Raw genomic sequence first — 26,995 nt, 5'->3', positions numbered from 1 at the left:
TTTGCAGTGGGAAGGATGTATGCGGATATGTGCAAAGCAAGTGTTTCCTTGCCTCTGCGTATGAAAACGTGTGCGCGTCCCTATGTGTGTGCAGGGAATGTGCATGTGTGTTTGTGCTCAAGTGTGCACGGTCCCAGAGCGTGTGTGTATGAACGCCGTGGGACAGTAGTAATAAACTCTAAGTGTAGGGAGCAGCTGCTGCTGTCCACCTCGATTTTAGCTATAGCAACACATCAAAGGTAAACAAAGCTGCCTTTCTGCCATTTCTGTAACCCCAGCCCTGCAACTTTTAGTGGTGTCTCAAGTTGGGAACCCATAATCACACGCCAATTTGGTCCCTAGATCCTCCTATGCTTTCCCCCACCCCTTTCCCTTATTGCTAGGGCATAGTGGCACATTCTTGCATAAGGCTGTGTGTGAAAATGTGCACTCACGCCTAGGTGCTGCTTTTGCACAATCAGAGCTCCTGTCCCCCTGGACTACTGCGCCTTTAAGGGAGCAGGTAAGGACACTGCCTAAAGAGGTGACCTAGTGGTGCTTAACACCCCCAATAAAGAGGCAAAACACACCATGCATGAATAAAATAATCCTTTTTCTTTATTACTGTATTTTTTAAGTATTATCTTTTTTTTTCCCCTTTATGGAAGAAGAGGCAGCCTTGCGTGCCAGAAACACACGCTCCTTCTCCTAGTGTAGCTTTGCTCACAGTAACACTGTTAATTACAGCCTCAAGATTGCCCCCCAAGTCCCCAGGGCTCCAATGGGAAACGTTAAGCAAAGGCCATGCCCCCATTTCTGTTTTCTCCCTTGAGAGATGAGTATAGAGCTAGACAGACAGTTAGTGGCATTATCTCAACCGCTGGAAACTCTGTTCCCTTCTATTTGAGCCCTTGATGTCCTCCCCGGCCATAAACCAGCAGCCACCCATTTTAAAGCCTCATAGGTCTGGTCTGCCTTCTCTTAACCCCGCTATTTTCTGGCGTGGTTCGGTCCTGTGGGGAAAGGGGGAGGGTCGAGTGCTTGCAACATTCTTTTGCCAGGGTAAAGGCTTTGCCCTGCGTGCTCTGCCCGTCCCATGACCTTCCATCTAAATATAGAATTATTCCCCTGGGAGCTGTTTGCTCCCCAGCTGCGAAACTCTTTCCGAGCCTCAGTGAGGGATTGGGTGACCAGCGGCGATGTTCAATGGATTTAGGAGCGAACACCATTCAGTGGAGCAGTCAAGGGGAGGAAGTAGAGGACATGCTCCATGTGGCAGATTAAATATTCTTAAACTGTGCCTGAGAGCCTGTCCTAAAAGTGTCTCAGCTCAGTCCTATTGGGTTACAACCCACTCCAGGAAGCTGTTGGATAATGTAGGGACCACTCCTACAGAGGGGCCTCCAAACTCCGTCTGAGCCCGGTCTGAATTCAGAGTGCTCAGGGCCTCATAGGACTGCGCTCTTACGTTGTGATTCACCCAAGCATTTGGTCTGGGCCTTGCTTGCTCCTTGGGGAGTCTTGGCATCAGGGGAAACTCTCCTGCAAAGGACCTTTACTGAGAGAAGAAGCGTCTGCTTCTGGTTATGCTGGCTGTGCTGGTCGAGGCTGGCTGGCTTGGGAGACAGGGCACGTGTCTTTTTCTAAAGAGAATGGGCCAAATTCCTCATGGATGTGGGTCTGCTGACTTCACTGGAGCAACATAAAAGATTTCCCCTTTGTACCGTACACTCAGAGCGGAAGTTCCAGTGCCTTCCATGCAGGACATGGCAACTCCCATCACTTTACCCACAGTGAAACCTTTCACCCACTTGACGTAAGGGCTATTTCTTCTGTCCCAGCTGGATCAAGGCCCTGTAGTCACTGCATTAGAGCTGTTCTGAGCTTGGCAAAATCAAAATAAATCCTAAGTGTCCCTCTCCTGCCATTCCAAACTCAAAGCTCCTCTGACCTGGAGCTGCAGCGTGGAAAAGGGCCTGCCAAACATTCCTGGAACCGAACATCAGGAGGCGAGATGGGCTAAGGGGGTGGTTATGAGGATTGGGTTTCCCCCGCCCTTTCAGGCTTGGGGTTGAATTGGAACTAGGCTTGGGCTTTGGGTTGGACAATGCTAAAATCCAGTGCTGCATGACCACAGCCTAAGCGTGTTAAAGCAAACAAGCGGAAGGCAAACACGCACCCCCAACTCGATCGGGGGAGACTCAAAATCTTGCGAGGATCTTGGCTTCATCCTGACAGCAAAACTTTAGACTCCCCCGTCCCCATCTGGCTTTGGATCTGACTTGGAAGCAAAGCCCTCGTGGCAGCATCAGGGATTTGAGCCAATCCCTCCTCCCCATCAACAAAGGCTTCATGGTGGAGGTCCTGACCCATCTCCTACGAGGAGTGATAACAGAGTTGGTCTTTGCTGCAAAGGGCCTTTTCCACCTGTTTCCCAGCCCAGCTCCGGCCTGCTCCTGCAACAGGCTCAGCTTCTCAGCACCTTGTAGGGACGTGTTTTCAGAACACTCAAGTCCTGGTGGTCAGAGGGACTGAGCCCCCACAACTCCAGATGAAGTCAGCAAGCGCTCAAGACTTCTGAAAACCAGGCCCCCGGGTTCTCAAGCTTCTCTGGATGAACACAACAGGGCCTGTTACGCCTCCTTCAGGTGTAGCGATAACTCGGCGTGCAATGGGTGGAGGTGGAAGGCATGGGGAGAGGGAGGCATCATACTTCCTGTGCAGGAAGTGCACTAAGTGCCCCCTCTCCCCTGCCATGCTGGCGCTGCTCTTACTCCCTATACCCACTGCCTGCTACAAACCAAACCCCAAAGTAATACTCATCTGGTAAAGGTGACAGTTACATCTACACCGGGAGATATTTGAGCACAAGACTCAAAGGAGGGTTAAAATCCATATAACAATTACATAGCTCAGTTACTCGTTTTGTTGTTTTTGTCGTATCCACAGTAATACAATCACAATATATATATAGATATGTATATATATATATATATATATATATCTTTTTTAAATTACACAATCAATGTACAAAAAACAGGTGCAGTGCTGAGACAACAGCATTTTCTTGACTTTTGTTGTTTGTTTGTTTGTTTGTTTGTTAACTAATGGAAGAAATAGAGCTGAAGGTTGGAGAGGTCTTGTCTATGTTATCCAGTATGCAGCACATTTATTCGGGCGGGAAGAACACTTGGTCACTGGAGTCAATAATTCATGAACTAAACAGGTTAAGGAGGAGGAGGAGGACGTGGAGGGGAGGCGGCTGATGAATTTGAAGATGATGGGGGATAAATAAGCAATGATCTGTGGCTTCCTATGGAAAAATCAGGGGGAGCTTTTCTCTTGAACCGCAAGGAATGGCAGATAACCTGTTACCCATATGCGCCCGTGGGCCATATGAAATTTGAATCCGCTATATAAAATGTTCTTTGTTGTTTTTCTGCACCTCCAAGACACAAGTTGCCCCGGTGGAGGCTGCTTAAGGAGCACGGTAGCTCACCCAGGGATTAGGAAAGGAAATATGTGGTTGGATGACAAGTGACCCAACTTCATTGCCAACAGGAGGAAACCGCTTAGATAACTAGGTTTGCTTTTGCCAGCTTCTCTCCTGGGAAGGTTTTGAGTTGGGTTAAGTTGTGAGCCTACTGAGCAACACCCTCCCATCGTGATCAGGAAAGCTGCTCCTTCCAGCGTGGGCTTGCTGGTAGGCCCCACTTACAAAGCATCCCAGGGCTGTGAAATAACAAATACAGATGGAATTCAGACCTGCATTGTTTGGACGTAGGGTTATAGGCTCAGGCGTGTCGCTAGTGCAACAGATAGTGATGACAACATGAGTAGCTGTGTGGTGGTTTAGTCTTCTGGTGACCTCTCCCACGGACAACGGGTTGTTGGTGTTATCTCAGTCTTCAGGCCAAAGCCACTGGGGAATGGCCATCCCTGTTTTCCAGAGGACACTTGACCCTTTGAACAGCTCCTGCCTGCTTGTCTCTAGCAAAACCTAACAAGGAAGCAACAGAGAGTCCTGTGGCACCTTTAAGACTAACAGATATATTGGAGCTTTCATGGGTGAAGATCCACTTCGTCAGACGCATGTGAGGAAGACGTTCTAACAAAGGCTCTATTTGCCATGGGATACCAGCCAGTATTCACATCCCCTGCCCAATTGAAGCAGAAGTAAAAGCAAGTGTCCCTTTCTCCCACGGTCCTCACTTTGCTATCCTGGCTTGTGGGGGGTTAAAAAGCTGAGATGCTGCAGCTCCACGTAGCGTTTGACAAAGGGATTGTTTTTTCATAGCCCTGGGATGCCGCCTTTGTGCCCTTATGAGGACTTTCCATCTGCCACTGATGGAAGAAGCCACAGGCGTGATTAGTGCTAGTAGGGTTGGGCTTGGCAAGCGATGTAATGGCCCCTTTCCTCCATGGATCAGAGTAAACACCAATCCCCATCCTCTTTTATTCTCCGCGAGGTGACCCTGGTGTTTCACTCCAGACAGATTTTGCTTTGACGTTCTCTTCCATTTGGCATTTACTCTTTGGTTCCCATGCCACTGCCTTTAGGCCTGATGCTGATCTAAATCCAGAGTAAAACCTCTGGGACTCAGGCAGAGTTACTCCAGATTTACACCAGTGAAACTGAGATTGGAATTGGGTCCTACACTCTTTACTTCCTTCTCTCGGGGCTGATGCAGAACGCCCCGCAGCTATTATCATGGCTCAGGAAAGTCTCAGGGTCCAATCCACCCCTGCTTAAGCTCCCTGAGGTCAATGGAGTTGCACAGGGGTGAACTGCATGCTGGCTACAATGGAGCACCCACAGCTAGACTGCTGGCAAGCAGAAGTGCAGGCTTGGCTTGGAAGTCAGGGGACAGGTCATGTGTGATCAGCAGGGCCTATGGGGTGAAAATGCCTTTCATGAGGAAAGTGCAGAGCAGCTGCTGGGGAATCCTATTCACAGTCCCTCCAGGGCGCTCACGACAGGACTTGGGGCCATGAATGGGGCTGGAGGACACCCATTCTCATTGGGGAAAGGAACAGCAGCTTGCTTTATAGCTGTCTTTCCTCTGTGTTGCAGCGTCCGCACCTATCCCCACCCTTACACCAGTTGGGCTCCCGGCTCGGAATCCATTCCATACGCACCAATCCAGTCCCAAGTTCTCTCCTCTTGGAAGCTGCGTCCAGAGCCCACACCAGGTGCACAAAGCTATGCAGATGAGTTCTTCTTAGCCTTGTTGCCACCGCCTAAAGGAGGGACCCTCTCCTGTCTGACACTAGTGCAGGCTTCATTTACTGCTTCTCACCTGTAACTCTTCCTAGGCAGGGTGGTGGCCTGGAGCATCTCCCACGCTAGGCACCCAGTCCGAATGCCAGGCGACTCCTCTCCATGCCCCCTGCACCATCCATCAGGTAGCTGGGGGAGAAAGCCTGCACATGTAAAGGGAATCTCCTGCACCCATCCACATCTGGTTGGAATAAACATAAATCTCCACCACATTCCAGTGCAAAGAATGGGACATTGAAGTCTGGTCCCACCTTAGTTCAGTGGCAGAAAAATAGTCCCTCTGATGGTCCCTGGTGAGATTCCTTTCCCAGGAAGGAGGTCTTGAGCCAGGCCTAAGATTCATCCCAGCCTGGCACCGTGAATCACCCTAGCTCCTGTCACTGTTACGAAGAGGTTTCCAACAGCGGTGAAGCAGCGTTGCAAATCTCCAAAGAAGAGGTGATGCATTTCAAGGCCCAGTTCGCTCCCTCCCAGAGTGCAGGCCTCCATTAGCTTTCACAGGCCTACATAGCTCTCCACACCACAGAGGTGTACCAAGCATCTCCTGAAAAGGGAGCAGGAGTCCACATTGTGGTTCAGGGTCCATGGGTGCCTTTGCTCCAGCATGTCCAGGTGCTGCCAGACACAGAGGCATTCCTGTCTCGGACCAGAGAACTTGTACAGCCTTGCTGGGAACCTGGACTGAGGAAGTGATGTAATGTCACTGAAGAGCATTGGAAGTAAGCCTTTGCTGGGTCCAGGATGACAATACGATACTAGTGACCACACCATGGTGATGTTTGATTGGAGGAGGAAGAGGGGAAGACCATACTCTAAAAATAAAAATCCCAAAGCTTTCACTGGGATGAGGAATCTTCCTTTAAATTACAGGCAACCATTCCTGCTTGCAAGACATCAATGAGCCCTAATCCTTGCCCAACTCAAAGACTCAGGGTGTTCAGCTGGATGGGAGATGTACGGTACATGGATGTGGTTTGAGATGAATGGGAGAGGGCAAAGGATAGGTAGGGAGATACTTTTCCCCCTGTCCGCCCGCAAAGACGGAGAAATTGGAAAGACAATGCTTAGGGAAGGTGAGTATAAAAATCTATACATAAATAAAAGGGGATAAATTCCATTTCCTCCCATTTTAATTTGGTTATGTTCAAATAGGGCAAATTTGACCGGTCCCCGTAGTTGACGCACCGTGTGTTTCGGAACAGTTCCAGCCAATGGGAAGGCGGGCTTATGATTATAATAGCCTTAAAAGCCAACCAATCAGAAGCCCCGGAAATGCCCTCATTGGTTGGGCTTTAAAATCTTGAGGTATTAGCTTTTTGCTTTGAAAAAAAAAGGACAACGTCGACCTTTCGCTTCACATTATCTTAGAAGAGGAAGAAAAGCCAGTATGCAAAATATTCTTCTGAGACCGCTCTTAAAAAAATAAAAGCTTGGTTGGAAAATATGTTTGAATCTCTAATGGTGCAGCGTGAGTGACCAGACGGCAAGATGGCTGGTTGGCTGGTGTAGAGAAATGAAGACGACGGAGGGTTTGTTTATTTTTAGACAGCAATGACGAGAACACCATGAGCTTAGATAGACTCCACATAGTTGGCTGGGTAAAGGCCGAGTTGCCCATTGTCTAGACGCCCTTTGCACCATCCTTGTTCATCTTCTTCACCTAATTTGGTTAATTCGTCGCCTGAGGCAAAAAAGCAGAAATAAAGAATTCATTGCCAGTCCGCCTGTGGCCCTCTTACCCTGAATGCACACACCATGGGTGGTTAGAGGGGCCTGAACCTTGAATTTACAGTCTGGCACTCTGCCACTCGAGCTGAAGGAGTAACTCCATGGGCTGACAGCAGCGGAAGGTACTTATCCAGCTACTGGAAGGGGACATGTAATAGAGATTGAAAAAGTGGATTCTATGGATGTGTGTGTTGTGTCCCAACTTCTATTCTGTACCACCCGAGTTAACTCATAACGTTCCCAAAGTGACTCCCCCTGGATGGACGTGTTCCAGGTTCAGGCCAGGGGTGAGTGGTTTCTGCAAAATTGGAGCAAAACCGGCCATGCCTTGTTTGTCTTATATAAGTGTATGAGGAGCCAGAAACCTCCCCCTTCCCCATATGTTCAGGGTAAACATTGGGGGGCTTGGATAAGTCAGACATAGTGCCACTGAGTTAACTCAAACTTTCACAAAACAACAAAAAACCTCTCATGTAGCCCCAGATCTCCGGCTGGGCAGATACCTCTTAAAAGGGCCAGCTCTCCCCTCCCTCCCCCCACCCCAGTCCCAGTCCCCCTGCCGCAACCTCTGCTGTGCCAGGGGGCTAGCGCCAGTTGCCGGACGTGCCCTGTGCCATACCCGCTTTGAAGCTCAGCTCATCCTGCTCTTGCCCGTCGTAGTCATACAGAGCTCGCACACGCATTCCCTTCCCTACCGGCTCCTCCTCAAAGGGGTTGGCGCCGCCATTGGCCTCGCTGGCACTGAAGGAGTTGCCGCCCTCGTCGTCCGACCACTCAGTGGTGTAGGGCTGGCTGCGGTCGTAGCTGCTCACGCTGGGAATGCAAAGTGGGTAGAAAGTGCCGTGAAGAGAGGGAGGGAGGGAGGCACGGACCCGGGGGGCAGGAGGGTGTGGGTCCCGGCAGAAGAGGTAATGTAAGAAGGGCAGCTGCCAGGGCCTTCCCCGGACCCAGAGAGAGCTGGGGCTTCAGCGGCTGGATTTCACCTGACAAGGGGCTGAGTCACACTGGCACTCAGATCGCTGCCCCAGAGTTGGAAGTTACAGGACTGGCAGCCAAGACCCTTTGCTGTATCACAGCATATCCACCAGAAACTGCCTGCACAGAGACACGACCATATCCCCTCTGCCGTATCACAGCGTATCCCCCGGGAACCGCCCGCCCAGAGACACGACCGCGTCCCCTCTGCCGTATCACAGCGTATCCCCCGGGATCCGCCCGCCCAGAGACACGACCGCGTCCCCTCTGCCGTATCACAGCGTATCCCCCGGGATCCGCCTGCCCAGAGACACGACCGCGTCCCCTCTGCCGTATCACAGCGTATCCCCCAGAATGGCCAGCCATGAGACACGACCGCGTCCCCTCTGCCGTATCACAGCGTATCCCCCGGGAACCGCCCGCCCAGAGACACGACCGCGTCCCCTCTGCCGTATCACAGCGTATCCCCCGGGAACCGCCCGCCCAGAGACACGACCGCGTCCCCTCTGCCGTATCACAGCGTATCCCCCGGGAACCGCCCGCCCAGAGACACGACCGCGTCCCCTCTGCCGTATCACAGCGTATCCCCCGGGAACCGCCCGCCCAGAGACACGACCGCGTCCCCTCTGCCGTATCACAGCGTATCCCCCGGGAACCGCCCGCCCAGAGACACGACCGCGTCCCCTCTGCTGTATCACAGCGTATCCCCCGGGAACCGCCTGCCCAGAGACATGACCGCGTCCCCTCTGCCGTATCACAGCGTATCCCCCAGAATGGCCAGCCATGAGACACAACTGCGTCCCCTCTGCCGTATCACAGCGTATCCCCCGGGAACCGCCTGCCCAGAGACACGACCGCGTCCCCTCTGCCGTATCACAGCGTATCCCCCGGGAACCGCCCGCCCAGAGACACGACCGCGTCCCCTCTGCCGTATCACAGCGTATCCCCCGGGATCCGCCCGCCCAGAGACACGACCGCGTCCCCTCTGCCGTATCACAGCGTATCCCCCAGAATGGCCAGCCATGAGACACAACTGCGTCTCCTCTGCCGTATCACAGCATATCCCCCAGGATCCGCCCGCCCAGAGACACGACCGCGTCCCCTCTGCCATATCATAGCGTATCCCCCAGAACGGCCAGCCATGAGACACAACTGCACCTCCTCTGCCGTATCACAGCGTATCCCCAGGAACCACCCGCCCAGAGACACGACCGCGTCCCCTCTGCTGTAGAACAGCGTATCCCCCAGAACCGCCAGCCATGAGATACGACCACGTCCCCTCTGCCGTATCACAGCGTATCCCCCGGGAACCGCCTGCCCAGAGACATGACCGCGTCCCCTCTGCCGTATCACAGCGTATCCCCCGGGAACCGCCCGCCCAGAGACGCGACCGCGTCCCTCTGCCGTATCATAGCATATCCCCCAGGAACTGCCCACAGTGAAACGAAATTGCACGAGAGGGCTTCTAAACAAAGAATAACTGATGTATGTTCCTGCTCACTGCCCCCCACCTCCACTGTGTCTCTGCAGCCCTCCCCATCCCTCCCTGTGGACTGGAAATCGGAGGGCCCCTTCTCGTAGCTTGGGCGCTGTCACCTGCCGCGGTCCCCGGCCACTGCTGCTGACTCGCCCACTGCAGTGGCATTGGTCAGGGTCACCCCTTCGTTCTTCTTAATCTTCTCTCGCCTCGTTATCGTGTGCGTGAGGTCCGGGTTCCACTCCTGGAGACACAAAGCAACATGTGCCCCTGTGCGCCTGCTGGGCTCTCTTCACCCGCCTGCCTGCCTTGTTCCCCTCCCCATGCCCAGTGCAAACCCCACCCTACCCCCTCCCCATTTACGGCAGCCACCTCCGGAGCGGGGCAGGTGGGAGCCTCACCTCAAACTGGGGCCAGTTCATAGGCATCCCCGGGCCGCTAGTGCTGCGGAACCACCTGAGGTCCTCCTGCGCGTCTGCCACGCGGATGGTTTGCTCCAGCTCGCGGTAGACGTTGGTGTAGCTGAGGGAGGTCACAAGCAAAGCAGAAGTGAGGAACCCCGGGTGCCCCCCTGCGCTCACGGATGACTGAAGCTCCTTCGAGATGAGCCGGGGAAGGGCTGCGGACACTTACTGGCAGAGAAGGCGGCGGTCGGGGCGATTATGGGAGGATGGATTGGAACTACGGGGCAAGCGGGACTCCCAAGAGAACTCAGGCCTGGCATTCCTCCTGCTGGCCACAGGAGGGAGCCAGGCCTCTGCACAAATCCGCCTGGCATGGCCATTGAGCCAGGGATATCCCTAGATGCGACTGGAGCCGCTGCTTCCAGCCCTCTGCCCTCCATCTGCCCTTAAGAGTGACTGGGTCTGACTGGCCTTTGGGAGCCTCTGCTGGGTACCTGAGCTCATTCATCATCCTCTGGGGCCTGGTTCATGGCAGCCCGGCCAGTCAAGTCACTGGAGATCCCTGTAGTTCCTATATGCTGCTGCTCTCGCTCTCCCGTCCTGCCCCACCATCCCTGTGGGCGTGGTTACCTGCTGCTCTCAGCCAGGTTCAGGTGCCGCTTGATGTCCAACAGCACCTCCTTCAGGAAGATGAGCCTCTTCTCCTCGAACTGCTGGCACTGCTCGAACACCTGCTCCATGCTCTCCATGTACTGTGGGGTGCACTTGTTCAGCTCCTCCAGCACCTTCTCGTACTTCTCTTGGGTCTGCGGGTACAACCCGGGGCCAAGGTTAAAGCCCAGGCCCCCAGAGCTCCTTGCCTGGGCCCTGACAGAGCCTCTCCCCACCCCATGTCCAGCTTGTGATGAACCCATCTTCATTTTTGTGAGGGCAGGGAACCTGGACCTTCAGCTGGGACAAATCAGCCAGCCCTGAAGTCAATGGAGCTGTGATTTATACCAGCTGAAGACCTGACTCCCCTGGAAAGACACTAATTTACATTGGGTGAGGGTCTGACTCCATTGGAGTGGCGCTGCTTTATACCAGCAGGGGAACGGGCCTTCTCTCCCCTAACTGTTGCTTCTGCTGCACCTGCAGCCCCACCAGCTGGACCTGCTGCACCCAGACTACAGTTGTTTGGGGTTGACCCAGGGGCTGAGATCCTTTGTGGAAGGGGAGATGGAAGAAGCAGCTATATCACCAGAGCCCCTCTTTCAAGGACGAAAAAGGCCAATAGCCTCTGGTAACCTGGTAAGGCCCCTTCCTGGAGGAGGCAGAGTGGGGTTCTCCCATCTCTCCTGGTTCTAAGTGCCAGTGCATGGTGTCCTGGCTGCCCTAGGACACTGGAGCTGTGTATCCACAGAGCCCTGGCAGCAGGGCAAGCTACCCACAGGCTGCTCTGCCAGCATGACTCACCACGGACCCGTAGGGAGCTGGGCATGTGTCCGGCCACCCTCCCCCTTCCCTCCAGGGCAGCAGCTCGCACCTTTTGCACATCTTGCTTGCACTTTTCCACCTTGTCCTGGAGCTTCTTCTGCTGGTCTGCAGTGATGGACTGCTCTGCCTTGCTGTTGGCTTCCCGGGTCATTGCCAGCTTCTCCTCTTTGCATGCCAGGTGATATGCTTTCTTGGCCGTCTCCACCTGTTGCCGGGAGGTGGGGTGAGGGAGGGAAGGAACCCAGGACAGATGTTTGCAGATGTTCTACCCATAACCCTTATCCCTTCCCCTAAACATCTCTGTGCTGCAATTGGACTTCCACCCTGCCTTTGTGCTGTGTCTCCCCGTCCCTGCGAATGGAGACTTGGGCATGGTTTTGTCTCATTCCACCTTCGCTCAAGGGCAATGGTGTGTTCGGAACAGAGTTCCTCTGGGGCTAGTGGCAGAAGAACGGGCAGGTACTTGTTATTATTGTCTCAGGCACAGCGCAAGAGGTGTTGAATGGGAAACTCCATGGGCAAAACAGGCACCTGTTTGCCGCCCCTTGAGGAATGACTGGTTCTCCCAATGGCACATCAGAAACCTGGTGCCTCACCAAAGATGGGGATCCTTTGGACACTATGCCCCCCACACCCTCTGCAAGCTGTGACTGGTGCCTCTGTGGTTACAACAGGCATCTTCCTCCTGACTGCTCCCAAGGTACAACCAATACCTCTGGCCATACAGCCGCACCTTCTCCCCCCCCCACCACATGTTCTGGTGCCTGTGTGAGTGGCTTGGGCACCTGGCCCCCATCCCAGCGCAGTGTGGGTACAGTAGGTGTGATCTTTCCTCCCTGACATCGTGAGGCTCTCAGTGGTTCTCCTCTCGGTCAGCAGGCCTGCTCCACCCTGCCCTGTCTCCTACCTCCTTCATTTTCTTGGCCCAGGGTTTCTGCGCTTTCCGGAAGCCGTCGTCTGCCTCCTTGGCCTCCTTGAAGCCTCCCATGATCTGCTTGTGGTAAGCGTCCTTCTGCCAGTTCTTCACCTTCTCAAAGTCCTCGTTCAGCAGGCTGTTCTTCACATCCTGATGCAGCTCGCTCACCTTGTCCGCCTCTGTCATCATGGCTCCCCACGCCCTCTCCAAGCTGCCGTACTGCGGGCCTGCGGGATGGGGATGAGGTAAGCAATCGACGTCATGGCAATGCCTGACCCTTCTCTAGTGGCTCCTGTCCGTGAGACCCACAAAGTGCCCATTTCATGGCTGGGGAAACTGAGGTACAGTGCGTGTGGAGGGGGGTGACTTGTTCAAGGAAGCGCAGCAAGTCAGGGGTCAAGTCAGGAATGGAAGCCAGGAGTCCTGTTTCCTTGTCCCTGGTTCTAACCCATATGCCATGCTGCTGCCCCTTGAGAGGGCTGAAATGCCCCTGTCTGGCATATTTCTGACTGCTGACTGGGAGACTGGTGGGGTTAAAACCAAACAAGTCAATTCTTTGAATTTGGACGGCCTGCTGAATTGGATAATTTGGGGCCAGGCAGGAAGCCAACAGTTATTACCTGATGGGACTTCACAGCAACAGGGGCTGGGGAGAGAATTGAGATCCTCCAGCTCCAAAAAAACAGGCCCCTGCTACACGAGCAAGAGGAGAATCTCCATTAGCAGTGCGGGACCTATGCCACACAATCGAGCAGTTCTGATTCCATCCAGAAGAGGGCAGTGAGGCATGCACTACCAGCCAACTCGATCTAGTTATTAGAGGAAATTAAAATATAGATCTAAAGAATTTTCAGGGCGAAATGTATGAGCTCCATCACCAAGGGCCCATTCTGGGGTTTCTCCCTGGTGGGGTGAATGCTGCAGTGCCCTCACACCGTGAAGGGCTGTGGACAGAGGCAGGGTCGTGATACCTTTCTCGATCAGCTGCCTCCACCTCTTGGACCAGTCGGTCAGCTGCTGGGCGTAGGCCTTCTCGATCTTGGCCCGCTCATGGACACAGTTCATGAGGTCATTACAGAGCCGGTGCCCATCGTCTATCCGTTTCACTGTCCGTTTGTAGTTCCCCACCTGCCAGAGAGATGGACAGCTGGCTGGGAACAACGGCTCTGGCCAAGCCATGCCCACTCTGGAGACAGGAGGGAATGGTGAGCGCCGGCACCAGGCCAAATCGGGGGGAAGGAGAGGACTGGGGGTGAAATCAGCCATTTCTGGAGTGAGTGGTGCTAGACTGGCTCAGGAGAGGAGAGGAGGGGAGGGCGGGTGAGAGGTTGGAGGCTGAAGCGGGTCTATTTTAATTCTGCTGTTGTCTCACGCTGTGGCTGGATGGGACTAGGACAAAACCAGGTGATTTCTTTTCACGTGTAACTTGCGACAGGTCTGTAACGCTGCTCTCCTGAGAGGAGAGGCCCGTGCGCTGCAAGGCTGCATTTCAGAGGGTCACATTCAAAAGACAGAAAGAACACTACATTCTCTCCATAACTCATTCCCCCATGCAAGGTCACGGAGCTCTCTAGGCACCCTACAGCGTGTGCCGAGCCCCGACTGAACGGCTGAGCACCGACAACGGCTGAGCTGGGAACACACAGTGCTTCTGCTGTTCAGGCCCTGAGAGCGCAGCGACTGCATCTCCAATTTGAACGCAGCCGGCATTCGATGCTCTGCGACAGCTCGCGCCGCCTTGGGCAGGAGGCCGGGTTCCAGCGAGATGTCAAGCCGCCGGGGTTGTCCCTGGCTCTGACGATCATGGGGAGTTCAGCCTCTTGCAGGGGTGGTCAGGTGTTGCAGATGAGGGTCTTTGCTGGGCTCAGCCAGCAGGGGGAGCTTCCCATTTGTATAGTTTTGCCACCTCGGTTTGCAAATGTGGCTGTTTGAGGAGGCCGATGGCGCCCTCTAGTGGCGAGAGTTTGCTCAGAAAAGAGTGCAGAGCAAACCCTAGTGAGCAGAGATGCCACCCTCCAGGGCTGTGGGAGCACCTGGCTATTCCACCAGTAGAGCCCACCCAGGCACCAGGGGAGGCATCAGGTACAATCTGTTGCTCCTCCCTGCTTGCTCAATGTCTCTCAGGGGGTCTCGGGGGGAACTCACCTCCCAGAAGCTGTCGGTTATTTCCTCCGCAGCTGCCGCAGACTCATCGTAGGAGCCCGACATGGTTCCCGTTCCTCGGGGTTTAATGCACACGCTCAGCCACTCTCTGGGAAGCACCAGACCTCATGCACTGGTTGGAGGAATGACAAGGGTCAGCAGGGGAGAATGCATCATTGAGAGCCCAGCCCTGCCAGCTGCTGCCAGACTTTGCCAAAGCCCGTTATAGGGCGCCCCCGTTGAAAATTTTCCAGTAAAAAAAACAGAAAACTGATCTCTGCCTTTTAAAAAATATATAAATAAACCAACCTTGTAAAATATTTGGTCTTGGGTAAAAATGTTCAGGTTTTTTTCCTGAAAATTTCTAGTGAAACTCAACTTTTCCACACACACACAACAAATTGGATTAAAAGTCCATTTTTCCATAAAAAACAAGTTTAGAGGGAGAAGCCCAACTCCGCTTTTCCAAACCACACCCCACAGGAATCATTTTGCCCACAAGAGAAATTCTCATCATGCAATAATTCAATTACAGTAACCCACAGAAACCTCACTGAGCTCGTTGTAATAATACTCAGCTCCTATATGGCACTTTTTGTCAGTAGATCTCAAAGGAGAGAGGAGGAGGTCACTATCATTACCCCATTTTACAGATGGGCAAACTGAGGCACAGAGTGGGAAAGTGACTTGCCTAAGGTCACCCAGACAGCCAGGAATAGAATCCAAGTCCTAGTCCAATGCTATATCCACTAGGCCACACTGCTTAGATGTACTAGATGCTGTACACAAAGCAAAGTGATGGTCCCTGCCCCAAAGAGTTTACAATCTGAGAAGCCAAGTGACATATGAAGGATGGGGGAGAAGGACCCAATCAAATAGAGACCAATTTTTAAGAATACATTTGTCATTTTTAGAAATAATTATGAAGAAAGATGGTGGCAGCTAATCCTGCCTACCCTGCCAGCCATCATTAATTGGCTGGTTTCTCACAGGTATCAAGGTATCAAGACCTAGAGGGATTTGAAAGAGGAGAGAATAGTGCTCCTACAGGTCAGTCAGGGAGGCTGTTCCATACATAAAAGGTGGCTATTTCTGGGGGAGAATGTAACAGCCACTTAACAGACTACATTAACACTGCAGAAAAGTTTGGGTTTTGGGTGGGGGAGAGGGGAATGAAAAGCACTGCATCCAGTTGAAAGTCCCATATTCAGCCAGGGCCAACAATGAGCTTTGGAATGCTGAATTCATGAGCCTAAAAATACTCATCTTTACTACACCCTCTTTTCCTAGGATAGCCCTGAACCCGGCAGCCATGTACTGAAGAATCACAAAGCGCTCACTTGGATTTTGTACACCAAAACCACTCAGCATTTATTAAAGCAAAGACAAGGCGTGCGTGGACTGACAGAGATCAAAACAGCTGCTTGACCGGCTCAGCAGCCAGTTCTCTCCTCTGAACAGGTCAGAAAAGCCATTTCTTTCCACATCTCTAGCTTCAGACTCAGCCATTTGAAACAATGTCACTTATTTTGCAAGTTCCCAGGTCTTTGAAAGCCATGGGAATGCAGTAGCTCCCAGAGAGTCTAGCATAGTCCTTGTGTGTGTATATTGTGAAGTAAATAACCTTTTACATCCTGGACTAAGATAAACCATAATAAGTAAGTCGGACTGGTACAAGTTCCATATTACACTGGTGCAGCCCATGTACGCTAGGGGTGTGCACTAGGCTAGCTTATAGGTAAATAGTATCAATGGTCAATGAGGGTCTGGCTGGAGAATCTTGCCTACATGCTCGGGGTTCTACTGATCACCATATTTGGGGTCAGGAAGGAATTTTCCTCCAGGGTAGATTGGCAGAGGCCCTGGAGGTTTTTCGCCTTCCTCCGCAGCATGGGGCAGGGGTCGCTAGCTGGAGGATTCTCTGCGACTTGGAAGTCTTTAAATGACAGGATTTGGGGACTTCAACAGCTGAGACAAGGGAAAGGGGGTGGGTCAGCTTTTGTGGCCTGCATCATGCGGGAGGTCAGACTAGATGATCATAATGGTCCCTTCTGACCTTAAAGTCTATGAGTCTATGAGCTTCATCATACAGCCATAGAGACAGGCCCTTTTAGACCACACGCCTGTATTAAAGGGCTCCTCTCCTGGCATGGGAGAGGAATCTATATGTCCATCCATTCTTTGGCCTCTCTGACACTAGTCCAGAAGCAAGACCCTGCCCTGACCTTGGGACGAGTTCAGGGCCAGCTCAGCCCCCTTGCAGCCCTGCGTGTAAGTCTATCACATGCAGAGAGCAAGAGTTGGGCAGCTTGGTGTCTCGCTGCTGCTGTCACAGTCTCTGGTCACATGAGCGGTTGAGCAATGTTACTAAAGTCAATATATTCTAAAATGGGAGGTGTCTGTACTAGAAACCACTGCAGAGGGATGGGATGGGATGAGGTGCCTCGGGAGCCTGGCCTCCCCTGGTCCCAGCTACACCACCCTTCCCTTCTGCATTCAGATCCTGGCTGCATTTAAACAGAGGGAGATTAAAACCCAGCAAGAGAGATTTCAGAAGTGGCTGGAGTCTTCTTCATATCTCAGCAGGGGCGGGATAATGCCCACCACCTAACGGCTCCCTCTGTCCTCCAGTACATTCAGATACCAGCAGCACTAGGTTATGTGCATCCCCTCCGTCCATTATAACTACTCCATGCCACCCTCTGCACCGAACTTAAATCTGTACTCCCAAGAGGAGCCCTGCTCCATTTCAAGGGTTTGCTATCTGGAAAGACATCCCCGTTGCAGATCCCGAACGATCTATGAATAGCCCACGCAAAGCTCTGGGCAACGAGGAGGAAATAACCCATGGACGGCTTAGCAGAAGAATCATCCCCTTACCCAGATTTGTTCATGCCCTGCTGCACATCCCTGCTGGACTGAGTGGCACATGGAGGAGGATAGGATGTTGGATTGCGGTTGTTGTTGGGGAGGATGAGGGACAGAGCAACAGGAAATTCTCGTCCTGATGTTTCAACCTAATCCCTTCTGAGCTTCTGAAAAACGGCATCCCCGGAGAATCACGTGAGCTGGCCAAGCCACTTAACCCTTTGCTGCTTTGCTAAAGGAGGGAAGAGCTGGCATCAGAACAAGGCAGAGAGGCAGCCCTGGCCAGGGAATGCCCAGCTGGTGCCCAGCAGAACACTCATCTTCACCAGGTGCTTCCAAATGGAAGGTGGAATTGGAGAGACTGTGAACTTGCCCATGGTCAGGTCTCTTGTACCTGTTCTCTATGGTGCCTCCTGCTGGGAGAAACTGGGAGAGGAGTGGCAGTGAGCTCCCTCTAAAATAGCGTTGAGACAGTTTTATACAGCACAGAGGAGGACAACTAGCCTTTACAGGTCTGAACTAGAGGGGAAAAAGAAGGTGAGGCATGCAGTGCCTTCAGGGCTCTCCCTGGCCAGAGATGCAGCCTTAGAGAAGATTCCAGGATCTTTTGCTTCCCAGGCAAACTGTTTTTAGGAAACTTTTTCATCAAATCCCCTGAAAACCTCATCAGCTATAACTAAAGCATCGGAGCTGGGGCTGACTCCAACCCCTGGGTCTGAGACACCTGCAGTTTGAAATCTGGACCCAGATCCCAGTTTTTCCAAAGCAAAGCCCCAGAACTCTGGGTACTGAAGGGACAGATCTGGACCCAAATTCTGCTGCTTGACAGTAGGCAGTTGTTTTGCCTGCACTCTCTCCAAACGAGTCAGGGAGCTCATGGTCTTGTCTCACCAAAGCTTCCGCCTGGCAGCATTGACGGGAAAGTCCTGCTGTTTGTGGATGCAGCATCAACTTGTTAGTTTGTTCTTAGTATGCTGACCTTCCCAATTAGCGGATGGATTATCTCCTCCAGGTGACTGTAACCCCTCACCTCCCGAAGCCAGCTTCAGGGGCAGGCAAAGTGTCTCAGCAGAGTTAATTATTAACAGCGAGTGATCTTGCTCCTGGATTGTCTGCAGCACTTTGGCATGGGAAGCTCTCTGCAAAGGCTGGAAACCCCACCACAGGTAACAGGATATGCAACAGAATTCATCAGATGAATGTCTCTAGCCCTTAGCTTGACTCTGGTAAAGGCTGAGCCAGAAACAGAATAGGGTTGTTACTCAAGATTCCAGGGTTCCTCTCCCAGGTCTCTAGGAGGGAGTGTGATCTAGTGAGAAGAACAGGGGACTCTCGGTGCTAGTGGGGTGAACTGCGTTCTAGTTTCATCACTTCTCACCGGCTGACCTTGGGCAAATCGCTTCCCCCTCTGCTTTGTGTTGTTCCCTGTCTGTAAAACAAGGATCGTGATCTGGATTCTCCATTGTGCAGCGCTTTGAGATCGATGGATGGAAAAGGGCTACATTCTGTGCTACTTTATGTGCATCCATCCAGTCCTCTAGCCACATAGACGAACAGTGTAAAAAAAAAAATTAAAGCCACATTTCAGACCAAGTGTGCAAATCCAATAACACATTCCAACGACTCCTGGCTCTTCCCCATCCTCCCCACTTCCAGCTACTCATCCCTCCTTCAGGAAAGCCAGGGGGAACCAACAGGCCTTGTAACTTGACCGGCAGTCCCGCAAACTCAGATTCTGGCAAACTGAAGCCTAAAGTAAATTCTCCAGCCAAGGAGCCCTCCTCAAATTTGCCCTCTCCTCTGGCCCCTTGCAATTAAACCATTGGGGCATTGCCCTGAATGCCCGGCAGAGAATACGCTGAGGAACCCATGAGCCACACCTTTTAGGGATTTATGAATGTAAACAAGCAACTGGAAGGGAACAGGCAGCTACTGTGGCTTCTGGCGCCTTAATGCACAGGCTGCTGCACTGGGCGTTAGGGGAGACCCGAGTGTTTGCAAGGTGCAACCTCACATGGGCACTACAGCAATCCAGCCGAGCGGTGACCAGGGCCTATCTCGTTGGGCAGGGTCCCAGCAGCTGGGCGGGGAGGTAGCCAGCCGAGAGGCTGGTAAGGACTCGCTCTGTACCAAGGCTGAATATAATTGTAATAATGGAGATATCCTATCTCCTAGAACTGGAAGGGACCTTGAAAGGTCATCGAGTCCAGCCCCCTACCTTCACTAGCAGGACCAAGTACTGATTTTGCCCCAGATCCCCTAAGTGGCCCCCTCAAGGATTGAACTCATAACCCTGGGTTTAGCAGGCCAATGCTCAAACCACTGAGCTATCCCTCCCCCCTAATGATTCAGTGCTATAGCCTGGTTGTCCTGTGAGAGACACGGCAGCTTGGGAACAGGAGCCGAGGGGGCTTTTCCACTGGACGGTGCAGCAGAGGGGACCATCGCTAGCCGCAGCCCTCTGTGCTGAAAGGGTTACTGGAGCAAGTGCCTAAGCTCATCGTTAAGAGGCGGAGTTCTAGGGCTCAGTGCAGTGGAACTAACAGAGCCTAGAAGGGATTTAGTGATATAACCAAGGAACCCACCAATCCTGCCCCGTGTTTTAGGGCTGGCTATAAATAAATGCATGACTCTGTCCCTCACATGCAGTCCGAGGGACGTATGTATGTATGCACATACACAATGTAACACAAAGCACACAGCATATACACAAAGCACACACAACACACAGATATACACTGTAACCAACCCATGAAAAAAAATGCAGAAATTGGGCTTGTTTTTGGCTTAACTGGCTTGCGAGTTGTTTGTTGGCTAGTTTTTGGCTTGTAGCTTGTTGCTTCATTTTTTTTTATTGGGTCTCGGCAAGCAGGAAGTGGGGAAAGAGTCAGGGGTGCACAGCAGGCCCATCACAGTCCCAGACTGCACACCGGGGGGATCTAGTCACATAGAGTGTTGGAGTTCTTAGGGACTGGTTTATTTTGGCCTTGTTTTGAAATGGGATTAGCTTGATTTTTGTCTTATTGTGAAAGTCATTTTTGGCTTATTGTGCTTATTTACCGCGTGAAAGTTGGCAATTGTGCCCCTCATCAGTCCAGTCCAGGGCCTCTCCTTAGCAGCTGCCAGTCACGCCTCACTACAGCACACAATGCAAGTTGCCAGAGAGGACTGCACTGACTCATTGGCAGGCCCAGGGTCTCCGTGTTAATCTGCAGCCTGCATTTTAACGACTGCCCGTGGTGCACTTCCTTTAGCTGCCAGGTATCCGCAGTGCCTCAGAACCCACGAGGACCAAGCCGACGCTGCTGATGCTGATTGCAAACTGGCCAGTGCTGCCATGGGGAGACTGGAGATTTAGCCTTCCCTGGGATGCCTAGCTCTGAAACATGGCTTGGAGCAGCCCCAGAACAGGTACCAAGAGCAGTGCCATGTGACCAAGATAGCTGTCAGAAAAGCTTCTGCCCATCAAACCTTTGTACTGGAGGGATATCCTTGGGCTCCCCACAATTCTGCCAAGGCACCTCAAGCCTGACCTGCAGCCCCCCCCCTTGCTATTCCAGCCCTGCCCAGCAGGGAGGCAGCGTGGGAAGAAATGCCATGTTTGTGGCCAAGCGTTATCTACAGGAGCTGGCGATCAATGAACCGGTTAGCTCCCTCTGACTGCCCCATGCCATGTTGCTGAGCCAGCAAACAGCAGGCAGGGGAGGGTGTCGTTTTAGAAACCCTCTGGGTGGACTGGCTTTGTTAGCAGTTGATCTCTGCAAGGAGACCCAGTCCAGGCAAAAGGCTCTGAGAATCAGGCACAGAGAGGCCTGATGTAATAACTAGCTCCTGGCTGCGCTTCTCTCTCTTGTCTTGTGTAGCACGGTGGGTCTGGGGTTTTTCTCTCTGAATTCTATTGCCGTTAACATGGCCATCTATTCCCCGGTCTGTGAACGCCCGCACACACATGTATGCTATAAACCAGCCTTGTTTTCCTTTGAAATGCATTTCAGTGCCGAGCTGTCATAACAGCATCTTGCTTTTCTCTCTAGCCCTGAGTCTGGGCTCTCCCTGCGTTACAGCGACTGTCCCTCTTCCAAGGTGAGAAGGAAAGGCAACTCCGGCCGTGAGTCTGTTCAGTCTCAGGCTTCTCCATCCCTCCTCCACCAGGAGTCCTCAGCCCTGGTTACAGAGAGCAGCTTGCTTCCTTGTGCATTCAGTGGTGAGTCGAATGGTGAGAACCTGCCGCTGCTGCTGCTTCTCTGCAGCCTGGGAGGCTCCCTGGGAGGCTGTGGCAGCCCCAGCCATACCAGCTGAGGTGCCATTGAGATACTGGAGAAAATCCTGAGCAATGCCCCACTCATGCAGCTCTGCTTGTTGGGTGTCAGTCTATTTCTGAGTCAACGGGCGCACGTGCCCTCCCCCCCCAAACCCTAGCACAGTTGGCATCGATTGCTCCCCCGGGGCCTGACCTTCCATCACTCTGCCCCAGTGCAATCATTTACACCAGTGCAAAGGGGTGATTCAGTGCTGCCCGTCTGATGCGGTACCACTCCCTTTGCACTGATGCTGCCAGCACAGGGCACTGGAGAATCTGGCCCCTTCGCAGCAGAGAAGCCACAGACAGCGCCTGAACTCCCGTTGTACCTCCCCCCAGTGCAGGGGGAAGCACGTTGGAGGTGAAGTTTATCCTACCACTGCTGTGCAGAGGGAGAGGGTCGGGCACTAGAGCTGCCAATGCAGCTTCTTTCCCCAGCACCAGGTCATTACAGAAACACCACAGGCAGCTGAGCACCAGCCCTCCTGCTTCCAAGCAGACATGAACTATGGGGGCTGTTATCTGGTACATCATATTTATTTTACAGTAGCACCCAGAGGCCTCAACTGAGCCCAGGCCCCATCGTGCTAGGTGCTGTACAAACACCTGGGAAGAGACAGCCCCTGCTCCTACGAGCTTACAGCCTAGACAGACACAGCAGAATTCTTCCCCCCATTTTACAGGTGGGGAACTCAGGCCCAGAGAAACTAAGAGCCAGAGTTCTAAAGATATTTAGGCACCTAAAGATGCAGGTCGGGCCCAAGCAGGAATTTCAAAAGGGCTTTGAAATCAGCGGGAGTTAGATGCCTAACCTGCATAGGCGCTTTGAAAACCCCACGAGGCACCAGTCTGCATCTTTAGGCACCTACTTCCCTATGTAGCCCTGCCCAAGGTCACACAGGGAATCTGTGCCAGAGCAAGGAAGCCTTAGCCCCCAGCTAGCGCACTAACCACTGGGTCTTGCTACCATCCTTTTTTGCTTCTGTGGCACAGGCTGATTAAGGCCTGAGCTGACCTGAGCTGCCATAAACTTTGCCCCACAACGGATCTCTGGCCAGGCCCCCCCGGAAGGCTGAGTACATTCATGGTTCATTCTCCCCCTGCTCCCTCTGTTCTCCTCTGCGTTATTTTCTGCGGGAAAAAAAGCAGGGGGAGCTGTTAATTTGATGTGTTATCCTCCTTAGTGTCTGCACATTAGGTGAACGAGTTTCTCCCCTGCGGAACGATGCCCCAGTCAGCACCAATTTGCTGTGTGCTGGCTGCCGGGTGCACTCTTTATGGCAACGTGATTGATCTGCAAGTGAGAAGGAGGAAGGAGGGAGGGAGAGAGAGAAGAAGCAGTGCAGGAGAGGAAGAGGAGGAAGTGAGGGAGGCCAGGGCAATCGTGTGACAACATCCCTGCCTGTTACACTCAACATTAGCCCCTTTGCCAGCAGGCAGGAGTGAAGAAACAAAAGACTGAGGAAACACAGAGAGGGAGAAGGGAAATGTACCAGGAGAGATGGGAAGGAACCAGGAGACAGACAGGCTACGCCGACACTGCAGGGCATGTATTGCTACACTCTGCAGGGAAAGCAGGCTGTGTCCACACTGTGGCGTGTAGCGACACGTATCAGTGAAAGGCTGTGGTGGGGAGAGGCAGCGGGGAAAGGCTCCAGGAGCGGGGAGGCAGCAGGACCCTACAAGGCTGGGGAGGCTCGGCTCGGGTGAGTAGCAAGCCATGTAGGGTATATACCTGGGTACATACCCATCAGCTTCAGGCATGTCTTTACTCACCTAAGCCTCACCACCAACACTGCTATTTATACCCAGGCTGTGGGGGCTACCTGTCTACATGCCGCTGAAAGAAGTGTGCCATGTAGGCGTATCGTCAGAGATACACGGACAGATACTGCAACAGTATCCCATATAAATTAGTCACAAGCAGCCTTAGCTGAGGTATCTGATCTGAGTCTTCATTGCCTTCAGTGGGCATAGACCTGGCTTTCCTACAGCAGGGGTTATCAGAGGAGACTGGTAGGGGAGGGGCCTGGCACCAGGACCCAGACGAGCAGACAGCTCAGATAAGTCAGAATGGGAGGAAATGACTAGATGATGATTATAATTATTTGTTCTGGGGTAGCACCTAGGAGCCCCAATCATGGTCCATGATCCCATGGCACGAGGTCCTGTACAAACACAGAACAAATCCATACCCAGTTCTCTGACCCACTTACCTGTGTGTCCCTAGCAATGGAGTCCCCCCACCCCACCCCCTCAGAAGACCAGGCCACATTCTCATAGATGTTCCTAGTCTTTCTCTTCTAAGATCTAGCCTAATTTTTCTCTTCTCTTCATTCCATCCTGCGACTCCTAGTGACTCTCCCTTTAATCCTAAACTTCTCCCCTCCCCACCGCTGACCCGTTTCCTACAGATGGTTATGTTTCCCCATTAGCCACGCTGTACATACTGAGTCAAATCCATGCCTGGTATAAGCCCATTAGAGCTGCACCAGGGATGAATTTGGCCCATTTAGCTTCATAGGGACAGATCCTTGGCTGGTGTGAATCAACAAAACTCCACTGACTTTAACAGAGCTACTACACCGATTTACGTTAGCTGAGGACCTGGCCCTTAATCTCTGCTCATCACGATTCCCCACCACCACCACCCACTTGTTGGTTGCTCTTCTCTGCACTCACTTTCATCTTGGCTGGTGCTGCAACTTGGTAACTGAACACAATATTACAGGGGCAGCCTCATCAGAGACATATACCAAGGAGCTGCTTTGGTACCTTCTGTCCCCTGGTATGACATCTCTGCATATGCAGCCCACAAGAGCTCTGGAGTCCCTGTTGCCATGTTTCATGACAAGATCATGTCTAATACACTGTCCACTATCACCCCTATGTCTCCTTCAGCCTCTCTGCTTACAGGCTTCTCCCTCCTTCTTCGTCTCCTTTCTGTGTTTGTACAGCGCCCGGCACAATGGGACCCTGATCCCGACCGGGGCCTTTGGGCACTACTGCTTCCGTTTATCGCCCCACATTTTCCAAGTTGAACCTCACCATATTTCCTGCCTTTATTTCTCTATTCTGTAACCTGCCCTCATTGGTGCATGTCTCTTCTCCCAGAGCCGCACCCCAGGGCCCGAGGCTGCAGTTGCTATTGCTACTATGGATATTACGGTAGCATCTAGAGGTCCCAGCCGAGATCAGGGCCCCATTATGCTAGGTGCCGTAAATACACACAGTGAGAGACTGAAGAATTTGCAGGCTAAAGAGACAAGAAGAGTTGTCACCCCCATTTTACAGAGGGGAGCTGAAGCTCCGAGAGATTGCCCAAGGTCGCAATGGGAGGCTGTAGCAGACGGGGGATCTGTGTGAAGGTTTGGTGTTAGAAAGAGGGAGTCTATAAGGAACCTGGCCTTATAGGAGAGGGATCTCTATGCAGAGGGAGCAGCACTTGTCTGAGGGTGGCCGTGAGAGATGGCAGCTCTGTAAGGCGTCTCCATTTCCGATCTCTATGAATTATTCACCCGCAGACGACACGGAGGATCAAGCAGAGCTGCCTTTATTCAAACCGATGGCCTGTGTTGCTGTGGCGGATGCGGCTTTGCAGGCTGCGTTCTCTGCCAGGGTAGCCTTGAGGGGAATACGGCCCAAGCGCTGTCAGGTCGCGGCGTGGCAGACAACGCTCGAGGGGTGCTAGCATTCCTGCTGTAGCAGTGCTCGCTGCCCGTGAGGGGCGGGGAGAGGTTTGTGGAAGGGACTCTGCCCGAGCTGGGGGCTCGTGTGTGTGTGTGTGTGTGTGTGTGTGTGTGTGTTTTCTGGGGGGGGGGGAAGAGTGTTGGCACATACACTGTAATGAACCCTGTGCTTACCCAGGCATTGTAGCACCCAGCTTGCCATGGGTGGTGCATGGGTACCACAGCTCACATGCTTGCATACAGCCTCTCCCGCCCCCTCAGAGCCCTCAAGGGGTAGCTCCCCAGCATAAGGAAGCTGGGGTGTGCGTGTGAGTGGGCCTGGCACGCTCCACTCACAAGAGAGCAGCTCCACACAGCCACCTCACTGGAGTGCTCAGGGTGCAATGCATCCCTTCGCTGGTGCAAAGCCTAGGGAGGGATGAAGGGAGGGAAAAGATGGATTCCTCCCCCCCAACCTCCACCCCAGATCCTGCGGCTGCCAGGGCCTGCCTGAGCCCTGACCTGGTGTGTACACGAATGTGTGGACACACCAGCTTCCTCTCCTTGTGCAATTGCATTCAACTGCCCCAGGACCTTGCAGCAACCAGGGTACAGCAGAGGTGCAGGATCCGCCAACCATAACCCTTCCCACCCAGGTAGCTCCCTCCACCCCACACACAGCCTGGAATGCCCCCTGCAACTGGAGATTTATTGCTGGGGGTGTTTCCCTGCAGACAGGTTGTATGGCTGCTCTATCCCAGTGTCCCATGGCCAGAAGCACAACCGTGGCCCCAAGGGGATGTGACAGCTATTGCTTGTCCCTCTCTGAGCTTCGCCCGTACAGCGCTTTGCATCCCCGCACCACAGCTGCTGCTGGCATTTTACAAGTGCTGGCTGCAATGCCTGGGATGGGGTCATCAAAGCTAAAGAAACTGCCCCTTCTGCAAAGTGGTTTCACCTAGCTGTCCTGACTCCCTCTCACCGTGCAGTGCCTGGCATGTGGAAATCAGCCCTGCTCTCAGAAACAGCAGTGGGCACTGCAGGAGATGGTGCTTTGGGGTTCCCCAACAACGGACTTGAGCCGGTGCAAGGGTGGAACCAACAATTTCATGCCACTGCTGTCCCTGCGGTGGGCCTGATCCTGTGAGCTGCTCAACTCCCACTGACGTGCAAAGGAGTCAGGAGAGCTGGGCCCTCCTGCTGTCCCTGGCCCCTCCTCACTGAGAACCACAAAGCCCGGTGCTCACGGTCAACTCTGAGCTCTCCCCTTTGTGGGACTCCCTCCTCCCAGTGTCTGGGGAAGGAGCAGTCATGGCTGTTCCAGGTCCTGTGTAATTACGAAGTGACAAAGCCACAGCCTCCCAGTACTGGCCACCCCGGCCCAGCCAGGCATGGGGGAGCAACAGAGACCCTCTGAAGGGAACTGGAGCAGAGGAAAGCAAGCAGAGAGGAGTGGGAGCAGCCTCTGGCTCTGTCGCTAGGGAAATCCACCTTGAGCTACCAGAGAGAGCAGCTGTGAATGATACAGACAAGGAGCAAGCCCATGCACTGCCCAGGGCGGGACAAGCCCCAGATTCCCTGGGCCAAACAAGGAGCTGGGGTAAGTGTTGCCAGCTCAGGGTGCTTGTCCCCTTGTTGGGCCCTAGGAATCGTGTTGCTGAGCTTTGGAGGGAGCCAGTCCAGCCCTCCCTTGCCCCGGGAGGTTGCTGCTCTGTAGAGGGGAAGACTCTCCAATTACTTTGCAAACAGTTGCCTAGCAAGGTGGGGGAATGGGGAAGGAT

General features: G+C 53.1%; 1 protein-coding gene across 3 annotated transcripts in view; it reads right to left on the bottom strand.

Moving 5' to 3' along the window:
• Positions 1 to 573: 573 nt before the first annotated feature.
• Positions 574 to 26,995, bottom strand: part of PACSIN1 (protein kinase C and casein kinase substrate in neurons 1) — a 55,140-nt gene continuing 28,718 nt past the window's right edge. For all 3 annotated transcript variants that reach the window (XM_024111068.3, XM_005309679.4, XM_042858116.2), the window contains exons 2-10: positions 14,382 to 14,511; positions 13,208 to 13,364; positions 12,228 to 12,463; positions 11,370 to 11,525; positions 10,475 to 10,650; positions 9,842 to 9,962; positions 9,560 to 9,684; positions 7,608 to 7,801; positions 574 to 6,941 (exon numbers count right to left, since the gene is read on the bottom strand). In XM_024111068.3, the coding sequence (XP_023966836.2) occupies positions 6,832 to 6,941; positions 7,608 to 7,801; positions 9,560 to 9,684; positions 9,842 to 9,962; positions 10,475 to 10,650; positions 11,370 to 11,525; positions 12,228 to 12,463; positions 13,208 to 13,364; positions 14,382 to 14,444 (1,338 nt within the window). In that variant the 5' untranslated portion in view covers positions 14,445 to 14,511 and the 3' untranslated portion in view covers positions 574 to 6,831. The remainder of the gene's footprint in view (positions 6,942 to 7,607; positions 7,802 to 9,559; positions 9,685 to 9,841; positions 9,963 to 10,474; positions 10,651 to 11,369; positions 11,526 to 12,227; positions 12,464 to 13,207; positions 13,365 to 14,381; positions 14,512 to 26,995) is intronic.

Source organism: Chrysemys picta, chromosome 4 (genome assembly GCF_011386835.1).
Source record: "Chrysemys picta bellii isolate R12L10 chromosome 4, ASM1138683v2, whole genome shotgun sequence".
NCBI lineage: Eukaryota > Metazoa > Chordata > Testudines > Emydidae > Chrysemys > Chrysemys picta.
Note: the sequence above shows the minus strand (reverse complement) of the source record. Positions and strands in the feature narration are given on the sequence as shown.